The sequence below is a fragment of the Dipodomys ordii genome, unplaced genomic scaffold, assembly GCF_000151885.1.
Source record: "Dipodomys ordii isolate 6190 unplaced genomic scaffold, Dord_2.0 Scaffold24, whole genome shotgun sequence".
NCBI classification, from domain to species: domain Eukaryota; kingdom Metazoa; phylum Chordata; class Mammalia; order Rodentia; family Heteromyidae; genus Dipodomys; species Dipodomys ordii.
In genome coordinates this window covers 1,084,582-1,094,598 of record NW_012267240.1, presented here as the reverse complement: position 1 = coordinate 1,094,598, position 10,017 = coordinate 1,084,582, and the positions used below count along the sequence as shown (strand labels likewise).

Below are 10,017 nucleotides of genomic sequence, written 5' to 3'. Positions count from 1 at the left end.
CCACACCACAGGACCCCCACACCACAGGACCCCCACACCACAGGGCCACCACACCACAGGACCTCCACACCACAGGACCTCCACACCACAGGGCCACCACACCATAGGGCTGCCATACCACGGGACCGCCACGTCATGGGGCTGCCTCACCATAGGACCTGCCACACTGCATGCAGGGCCCACCATACCACGAGACCCGCCATATCACAGGACCACCACACCGCACACAGGGCCCTCCACAGGGGCGGCTCCACTTTGCTCACAAGGAAGAGGCTCACCAGGCCCCTCCCACCCCTGCGGATGGATGCAGCCTGGCTCTGTACACACACACACACACACACACACACACACACACACACAGGAGGGATTGGGCACCTCGCCCTGGGGCCTCTGTGCACTTCCCACCCTTGTGATCTGGAGACATGGTTTTCACTAGATAACGAAAGTTAAGAAAACAATAAAAATCTCTGGGATCCTGAAGGTTGGGAGGCTGGGCTTGGCAGAGGCAAGGGTACAGGGGGAGCTGGGCTGGGGTGGAGGCAGGGGTACAGGGGGGAGCTGGGCTGGGGTGGAGGAGGGGTGCGGGGGGAGCTGGGCTCAGGGCAGAGGCAGGGGTATGAGGGGAGCTGAGTTCAGGGTGGAGGCAGGGGTGTGGGGGGAGCTGGGCTCAGGGCAGAGGCAGGGGTGCAGGGGGAGCTGGGCTCAGGGTGGAGGCAGGGGTGCAAGGGGGAGCTGGGCTGGATGGAGGCAGGGGTGCAGGGGGAGCTGGGCTCAGGGTAGAGGCAGGGGTGTAGGGGGGAGCTGGGCTGGGGTGGAGGCAGGGGTGCAGGGGGGAACTGGGCTGGGGTGGAGGCAGGGGTGCGGGGGGAGCTGGGCTGGGGTGGAGGCAGGGGTATGAGGGGGAAGCTGGGTTGGGTAGAGGCAAGTGTGCAGGGGGAGCTGAGCTCAGGGCAGAGGCAGGGTTGCAGGGGGAGCTGGGCTGGGGTGGAGGCAGGGGTGCAGGGGGAGCTAGGCTGGATGGAGACAGGGGTGCAGGGGGAGTTGAGCTTAGGGCAGAGGCAGGGGTGCAGGGGGAGCTGGGCTCAGGGCAGAGGCGGGGGAGCTGGGCTGGATGGAGGCAGGGGTGCAGGGGGAGCTGGGCTCGATGGAGGCAGGGGTGCGGGGGGGGGAGCTGGGCTGGGGCGGAGGCAGGCGCACAGGAGCAGAGCTCCATGCTTGCTCCTGAGCAGCCCACATCAGCCCCTTTGCCTGTCAACCTGCCTTCAGTTCCATCTGTTACCTGTCAATCATCATCTACCTGCCCCTCTGTCTCTTTCTAATCTATTATCATCCCATTACCTATCATCTGTCCCACTATTCGTCTCTCACACACGGCTATTATCCGTCTATCATCTCTGACTCTCTCCCTCTCCTTCTCTCTCTCTCGCTGTTTCTCTCCCCCTTCCCTCTCTCTCTGTCCCTCTCTCCCTCCCATCTTTTCCACATTACATAACTCCACCACCGCAGTGCCCCGGCCTGCTCTGGGCCTCTCGGGAGCTGGTGCGGAGTGGGCAGGGCGAGCGTGCCCAGTGTATTTATTAAATCCTTCTGGAAGGGGCAGAAGGGAGCACTGAGGGCAGAGGTGGGGCTGGGAGCAGCGGGAGCCAGGCCAGTGCTTCTGCCCCAGCTGTGTCCCCATGGGCGGCTCCCAGCAGGCCCTGGGCTCCGCTGTCAGCCAGCGCCTCCTCCCAGGCCACAGTGACGCCAGAGCCACAGCCAGCTGGCAGAGCTGGCTTGGTGAAACAGGCTTTAAGCTTTCGAGTCTGCCTTCCTGGCTTCCACCCCTGGTGCCCTTCTTCCCGTCCTTCCTCACTCTCTGGATGTTGGCAGCAGCAGAGAGGGTGGGAAGGAGGGAGGGAGAGGGAGCCGCTTGTCCGGAGAGGGAGGGGGGCCTCGTGTCCACGGGTACACACACTGGACACCCGCAGCAGAGCCACCCTCCCACGATGCTGGACCGCAGGTCCTGCCACACCCACCTGTCCTTGGAGGCCCTGCTCGCGGTGAGGGCCAGTGCTGGGCGCCCCCTTTTCTGGCTTGGTCCACACCGCTCTCCCGGCTGTTAGCACACGGGGCCTGGCTGCCGGGCGCTGCCCCGCCTGCATCCCCTTCCTCAATGCCGCCGCTGCGCTGGCCAGCGCTGCAGTCCTTCCGCATTCTGTGGGGGAAGAGGCCTTGGGGTGTCCTTGTTGCCCCTGGAATGGTCACCAGCTCACAGTGGTGTGGCTGAGGGCACCCAGGGCCAGCCCAGTGGCCCTAGGCAGGGGCCGAGTCACCCACAACCTTCTGTGAAATGCATCCTGACAGCAACCGATGCATGACACCACACTGGACAGCCACCACGGCCAGGTCTGAACCCTGGAACCACACCGTGGCGGTGTCTGAACCCCTTGAATCCCACCACAGCTGTGTCTGGGCCCTGGAACCCCACACAGCCAAGTCTGAACCCTGGAATCCCACCACAGCTGTGTCTGGGCCCTGGAACCCCACACGGCCAGGTCTGAACCCTGGAATCCCACCACAGCTGTGTCTGGGCCCTGGAACCCCACACGGCCAGGTCTGAACCCTGGAATCCCACCGCAGTGGTGTCTGATCTCTGAATCCAACCACGGCGTTGTCTGGGCCTTGGAATCCCACAGCAGCCATGTCTGATTTGTGGAATCCCACCACAGCCATGTCTGCAGTGGACGGAACCTCGCTCGCTGGGTGACAAGCTCCTCTGCGTATGGGTGGGCAGAGGCTTTGTTTCTTCACTCCAGCACCTCAGTCAGCCTTCCACAAGAACCCATGGCTTCGTTGACCACCTCCCAGGGAGCAGCGCCGCCATCAGACAGAGCTCATGACGATGAGGAACCTGAGTGGCCCATGGCAGGGGCTCTGGGCTGGCTGTCCCCAGCAGAGGTGGCAATCACCCCCAAAGCTCCCAGACACAGTGAACCGAGACACAGGAGGACTGCAGCTAGGGGCTGGAGGGAGGAAACAGATGGTGTTTCCCCCTGACCCTCGGGACAGCATGCTGGACATGGGACTGTTAGAAGGCCCTTGGGTGCAGCTGTCTTACGCACGTGAACCCACTGTGATCAGTGCAGACATTCTAGCAGGGCACAGGAACTCTTCCCACCAACCCTCCGCCCCCAGCGTTCAGGCACAGGCCCCCGTCGTGAAGTCCTACCTCAGCCACCTGGCCCGGAACCAGGTGGTGACGCTGCCCAGTGAGATGGGCCCACCCCAGATGCTCTGCAGCTGCCTGTGGGTCCCCAGGTAGGACGTGGTCAGCGGGGACACATACATGGGATAGCCCAGGGGCTGGTCGCAGGAGGAGTTGATGAGGTTGCGCAGGACCTGCTTGTTGTTCTGGATGCTTCCGCGCTCTGGGTTGCGGTTACGGAGGAAGATGAGCTCCTGCTGCTGGCCGGCCCAGAGCCCTCGGACACACTCCCTGTTCACCTGCAGCGAGAGGAGGCAACATGGTTTCAGCTGTGGCTTTAGCCACAGTGAGCGAGCAGGGCCCTGGGCGTGGGCCATGGGTGTGAAGCCATCAGGAAAACTGAGGGGAAATAAAAATGAAATTCAGTTTTAGTTGTTGGGGGGCGGGGGTTTGGATCAAAGCTCTGAGGAGACCAGAGAGAATGAGTGTGTGGATCCAGAAAGTGATGGCTGATAGTGGGTGTGGACTCAAGGTGAAAATCACCAGGTCTGGAAACGAGCCAGGTTTCGGTCCCCCATCTGCCAGGCACCTGCCGGGACTTGTGGCTCATGGCTTCTGGGGGGCAGGACAGGGCCTTGCCACGGCTGCAGCTCCCCGTGGCCAGCCGTGCTCTGTGCACAAGGCCCTGAGCAGAGGTCCCGAGCCTGGAGTCGGCGTACTCTTGCAGCCATGCGGGAGGACGGGTCTCACCTTGATCACCTTGAAGCTCAGGAGGCCCCGGTGCAGCATGATGACCTTGTATTCATCCACGCCCTCGTCCACCACGTGCCGCAGCGTGAGCAGCTCCTCCTTGTTGGACAGCACTGCGCCCCGCCACGCAGGGTCACCCTCGTGGCAAATCACCACCTTCTTCTCAAAGGCCTGGATGGCCTCGAACAGGACTGCTGGGTCCTCATACTCATCCGGGCAGGTGAACTGGTCCTGGTGGGAAGAGCCGACGTAGTGGGAGACGCTGATGTGGTGGGAGGAGCCAATGTGGTGGGAGGAGCTGATGTTGAGGGAGGAGCTGATGTGGTGGGGGAGCTAATATGGTAGGAGGAGCCAACCTGGTGGGAGGACCTCACACAAGCCCAGGGAGGCTTGACCGGGGAGTGCTCAGGACAGACAGTGACCTTGAAGGCCATACTCTTTCTCCCCTCACCCCTTGCTCTACATCCAGAGCTGGGTGCCAAGTGTAACTCCTTGGCTGATCCCAGGTCCTTGCCAATGGTGCCAATGGTGCCTGGCCAGGAAGCATCTTGGGAGCTGAGACCTCTGTGTTTGGGATATTCCATGCCACTATCTTGAGAGACTCCCCTCTTCCTTTCCGGTGGATGGCAACCCTCCCCTAGCAGCTCCTGAAGGTCACTAGCCATTGGCCGATGCCAGGCTTTGTTAGCTGAGTGGTGACTCCATTACCAAGGTCAAGCCAGGGGAGGGCACACCATTTTCAAAAGCTGTTTTCCCCTAGAGCTTCAGCTTTCTACTTTTTTTTTTAGAAGTGGGTTTTACCGGTTGGGCGTGGTAGTGCATGCCTATAATCCAGCTACTAAGGGGCAGGAAGTTCACCCAGCCCTGGTGATGGTAGTGAGACTCTTACTCAGAAACAAAATTAAAGCAAAAGGGGTTTGAGTGGTGGAGCACTGGGCTAGCGTGCCTGAGGTCCTGAGTTCAAGCTCCAGGTGGGAATAAGTAAGTGGGCAGTTGAGTGGCCATAGGCTGTTACCTGGTGTAGTTTCAGGGACATCCTGATGGCGGGAGCCACCACTTTGTGCAGCAGGTCCATGTCGGCAAACACCCACTCATCTGGCGCCGCCACCCTGAAGTCACCTTTGAAGAGGGTGTGCAGACCATACAGGAAGGAGTCCAGGCTGCAAAACAGATGCATGACTGCGGTGCACCCCTAACGCAACCTGCCAACCCCGCCATCCCAAGTTTGGGGCTGTCCCTACACGGGAAGGAAGATGACCCTGCACCCAGCAGAGCTCCGGGAGGCTGGCCCTGCAGTCAGGCATGGGGTCCCTGACAGATCGACCTGCTGAGACAGGACTGACAACAGGGGCCAGAGATGTAACTTCTGAGGAGGTCACCTGGGACCCTGAGATAGGAAATGTGAGAACGATGCCAAGTGCCTGCTCCTCACTGGGAAACAACACAGGGATGACGTTCACGCACGCATGCACGCACGCACGCACACACACACACATATCTGTGCACACAGATTGCGAGCCACTCTTAGTCTGGACGTAGATATAATTGCAATAAATTAAAAATAGAGTCCATCCTTGTGTGAAGAGGATGTCAGGACTCAGAACAGCCTCGGGCAGAGTACAAGGGTGAGGAAATCTGTTACTGTAGCTACCAGCATGCTGACAGATGGAGGGGCTGTGCCCACAGAGCTCCCAGCAGGCCTGGCTCCTTGAGGGAGGGCCGGGAGGAGGACCTATGTCCAGGGAGGAGCTGCCCATCAAGGTGATGGGTTGCATGGGCAGGCAGACTTCAGAACCTCCTGTCTCCAGGGGCCAGTACCAAAGCAGTGGTGCAGCGGCCCCTGCTTGGGGCACTAGGAGGCAGATTATTCAGAGCACTGTGGCTGGAGGTCAGAGGCTGCTGCAGAGGCTGGACGGCGGCCGGAGGGACCCCACCTGAGCGGTAGAGGCTGACAAGGTGCCCAGAGAGAGGGGAACTTTGTTTTTGTTCTTAAAGAAGCTAGAGTTCTCTCCATGCAGAGCGCATGATCTCACAGGAAGAGTCAGAGAAAACCAGAGAGGGGCTTCCACTTGTCAACGCCCCACAGTGATGGGCAAAACAGGGCCGGGAGCAGATGCACAGGGAAGAGGTCGCCCCCTGGAGGACAGGAGGGACAGGAGCTGGCATTTCCCCAGGGCCAACTTTGTGAGGACCAGGCGGGATACTGCCAATGTGGGGAGCCAGTTAACCGGGGCAAGTCTGCAAGGCCAGAGGCCCAGGATCCCTGTCCGTGTTAATAGTATTTCTGTGCAGAATGTACGAGAACCACAGGGCTGGAAAATGTCTTCATTCAGGCCCAACCCAATGTACTGTGCAGAGTATCTGAAAGAAATGTATCAGCCCGGCTTGTATTCTATCAGCCCCGCTTGAAAATCCAGACAAGGACAGACAGACTTGGTCAAATGGGAACAGCGGGCGTCTGCCCGTCAGAGCAGCCCACCCCCGGGCACCTGAGGGCCATGTTGTGGGCGGCAGTCCCCAGGGCTCGTCTACCCAGGATACACAACGCGAAGGACAAGGTGACCAGGGGGGAGTCCTCGTCGCTGTCCACGCTGCCCAGGGCCTTGGAAGGCTGAAAGGAAGGACACGAGGTCAGTCTTCTCCACACCCAGGGTGTGCCGGCATGGTGTCGGCCTGGGGCGGAGGGCCATCCTGACCGCTCAGAAGCAGCTGGGAGCCGCCATGGCAGGCTCTCTGAGAACGGTAGGAAATCATCCAGGCTGAGGGGTGGTGAGCTGATTCTCTGGGATTTCCAAGGGGAGGCTCTTCACTGTGACCTGTGGTCAGGCCCTGGGAAGTAGCCACAAACCACCTTCAGAGAGTTACCTATAGCTCAGCTGGACAACTGCAGGTGTCTCACAAGGGATAGGAGATGGTCCATTTCTGCAGGCCAACCCTACCACCCACCTTGGAGTGGGGCCAGGCCTGCAGGAGAGCCTCCCACACCCCCTCCAAGCAGCCTCTGCCATGCGCATGTTCTGCACGTTTCTAATTTTTCTTGCCCAGTGACTTAGTAAGAAGCACTGGGTGGGTGCTGTGGTCAAGGGTCTTTCTGAGAGCACATTGCCCCTCCTTCCTCAGCTCTGAGCCCAGTTTTTCCACCAGCACCTTGACCTCCACTTTTCAAACACCAAGAAGCAATGAGAACCTCCTTCCCTACCTCCTATACAACCTCTCTCCTCCTCGCCTCATTCCTGTGAGGTAAGTTCCTCCCCAGGTGTGATCGTCACAGCCCCACACAAAACAAGTTCCACAGGGAGCCCACCCATCTGATCATTCAACATAGCAGCAGGACCGGGAGTGGAGGGGTGCAAGAGCGTCCTGCCCCAGCTCAGAAATACATGGCGGGACCAGCTCGAAACACACATTTAAACGAAGATGTCTCCATTGCCCCTGGAGACTCAAAACCATGTGGACCCTGCATGTGAGCTGAAGGCGCACACAGCCTTCCCTTCCCAGACCCTGTCCCGGGCAGACCGTATTAACCCTCCTATTTAATTTTGCCTAAGCGTTAATAAATACGTATCCCGACACTGGTGTTTTTCCCACCTATGGTTGTGGTGTGCCATGGAGCAGAAGCAGAGGCAGACGGTGGCCAGTCCCTTCCAGGAGCGGCCCGAGCCCCAGCCCCACATACCTCCTGTCTCTTCCCTGCACAGAACTGGATCCACTCCAGGTAGGCAGTGCAGAAGCTGGCCCGCGTGATGCCCTGCAGGCACGGCACGAAGTCGTCATCGATATTCATGTGGAACATGGCGAGGTCGCGCTCGATGTGATGCCACTTGGCAAAGGACTGTAGGGACTTGAGGAGGGCCTCGTTCTTCACCCAGGAGAGCAGCTTTGGGGAGGCCACCATGTAGTAGATGATGCTCTGCAAGGAGGGAGTGACACGCTGGGAGGTTATCTGGAATGCAGAATCGGGTGAGTCTGAGGCAGGGGCAGGGTGGGCAGGGCGGGGCAGGGCAGGGCAGGGTGTCCCATGAGCTTCGGCTGGGCTCAAGGCCCAGAACCAACCCATTGCAGACATTCTGAAGTGTCCTTTCTTAAGGGACATTGTAGGAGAAGAAAAGTTGGGAGACTGTATGTACCTATAGAACAGCATAACAGATTTCAGCAATGAGAATGTGACGGGCAGTCATGTGGTCTCTCAGGGCCCCCGGGTCCATGGGCCACACTGGAGAAAGAGACTGGGCTGATCTCTGCTAGCCAGGGTGCTTAGCCAATCAAAGCAATGTTGCTCTTAAGAAAAGTGTTGAGGCTGGGAAGGTGGCTCAGTGGTAGAGCGCTTGCCTTGCATGCCTGAGGCCCTGGGTTCGATTCCTCAGCACCACATAAGCAAAAAGAAAAAAGCCGGAAGTGGCGCTGTGGCTCAAGTGGTAGAGCACTAGCCTTGAGCTGAAGAGCTGAGGGATAGCGCTCAGGCCCAGAGTTCAGGCCCCACAACCTGACCCAAAAAAAGAAAAAAAGAAAAAGAAAAGCGATGATGACTGGGTACTGGTGGCTCATGCCTGGGAATCCTAGCTACTCAGGAGCCTGAGATCTGAAGATTGTGTTTCCAAGCCAGTCTGGGCAAGAAAGTCTTTGAGACTCTAATAAACTATTCAGAAAAAGTTAGAAGTATGCTTGGGCTTCAGTGGTAGAGTGCTAGCCTTGAGCACAAAGAGGCTCAGGGACAGCACCCAGGACCTGAGTTCAAGCCCTGGGATCAGCAGAAAAAACAAAACCCAAAAAGTTGATGATATAAAATTGCAAACACACATTCCCGATGTCCCCACAGTGGACATCTGAGATGCATTCAAAATAACCCACGATTCGCCCTTCTCAGACACAGCACTTCTGAGTCTGAGACTAACGTGACCCTCTGGCTTATGCTGAAAGCCCCTGGGTAGTTTTTGAATGAATCCGTTCTTTGGGAGGGCTAGAAGTTTTCTGCAAGGCAAGCCTGACAGGAGCACAGATTAAGCATGCTGCTGAGAAGTCATGTCCAATGCTCGCTATCATTAGGACAGGAAAATGGAAGCAGTGTTCAGTGCAGTGAGGCTGGACTGGGAGCTTGGACAGCCCCACAGATCATCTCGAAGTCAGGAGGTGACACACAGCCACTGGGAGGAGGTAGGAGCGCGTGCTCCACTCTGTGTAGAACCAGCAGCCACAATGGCTGCTCTGCTGGCATGACAGTCTTTCCAAGTGAGAAAACAAAGCAGTGGAAGGAGGAGTCAGTGGCTGACGCCCCCAAGGACTTGCTGGGCTTTGCAAGGTGAGTGATAAGCTACCACAAACAGCAGGGGTGCTCATCAGCTCTCACAGAAGCCCAGCTTCTTGGTGCTCTGAGAGTCACAGGCACCAATACATGGAGGCACAATGGAGAAGACGGCCGGGAAAAACCTCAAGTCCTCAGGGGGGAGATTATTCCAGAAGTATTCATCCAGGGTGAGTAATTGACCCAGTTTATTAAAAAGATCCTGTTATGCCAAGGAATTACTTCAAGGTTTGTGTTCCTTTCAATTTGCCTATTCAATAAGAACATCGTAAGAATGAGATGGAATGCTTCAAACCTGAAGTCATCCCGAGCCGCCGAAATGGGAGCTTAAAAAAAAAAGGTCTTTTGGTCCCCAGTGCTGATGAGCAGGTCACCCCCAAGACCTTGGGGGCAGGTGTGAGGCAGGGAGGGCAGGCCCAGAGCACAGGCCATACCGGCAGTACCGGGAGGCACACAGGGTCCACACAAAGTCCAGAGCGGCTTAGCAAGTGGGAGATGGCGGGAAGCAGCCACGGAGGGTCTGGGAGGCACGAGAGAGCGCGCCATGCTCGGGGCAGCTCTGAGGCTTGTCCATCCGGCCTCCTTAGGCCTAGGCTGTTGGCCTAGTGGCTCCCTCCTCGCCACGCGCGTTCCGAGTCAGCTCCTGAATCCAGCCATTCCTGCAGCTGTCCCCGTCACGCTGCCTCCTGAACTGAGGAAGCGTCCAGGGATGGCTCGTCTCCTGGGAGCTGGCAACGAGAATGCCCGCTGCCATCTGTCACTTGATTCTCCCTCTTCTAGGCAT

At 58.3% G+C, this 10,017-nt stretch overlaps 1 protein-coding gene across 1 annotated transcript in view; it reads right to left on the bottom strand.

Moving 5' to 3' along the window:
* Pcnxl2 (pecanex-like 2 (Drosophila)) overlaps window positions 1-10,017 on the bottom strand; it is a 96,778-nt gene that overhangs the window by 5,877 nt on the left and 80,884 nt on the right. Inside the window, exons 28-33 of the mRNA XM_013014568.1 lie at window positions 7,611-7,844; window positions 6,424-6,545; window positions 4,950-5,094; window positions 3,935-4,165; window positions 3,209-3,483; window positions 2,016-2,194 (exon numbers count right to left, since the gene is read on the bottom strand). Coding sequence (XP_012870022.1) covers window positions 2,016-2,194; window positions 3,209-3,483; window positions 3,935-4,165; window positions 4,950-5,094; window positions 6,424-6,545; window positions 7,611-7,844 — 1,186 coding nt within the window. The remainder of the gene's footprint in view (window positions 1-2,015; window positions 2,195-3,208; window positions 3,484-3,934; window positions 4,166-4,949; window positions 5,095-6,423; window positions 6,546-7,610; window positions 7,845-10,017) is intronic.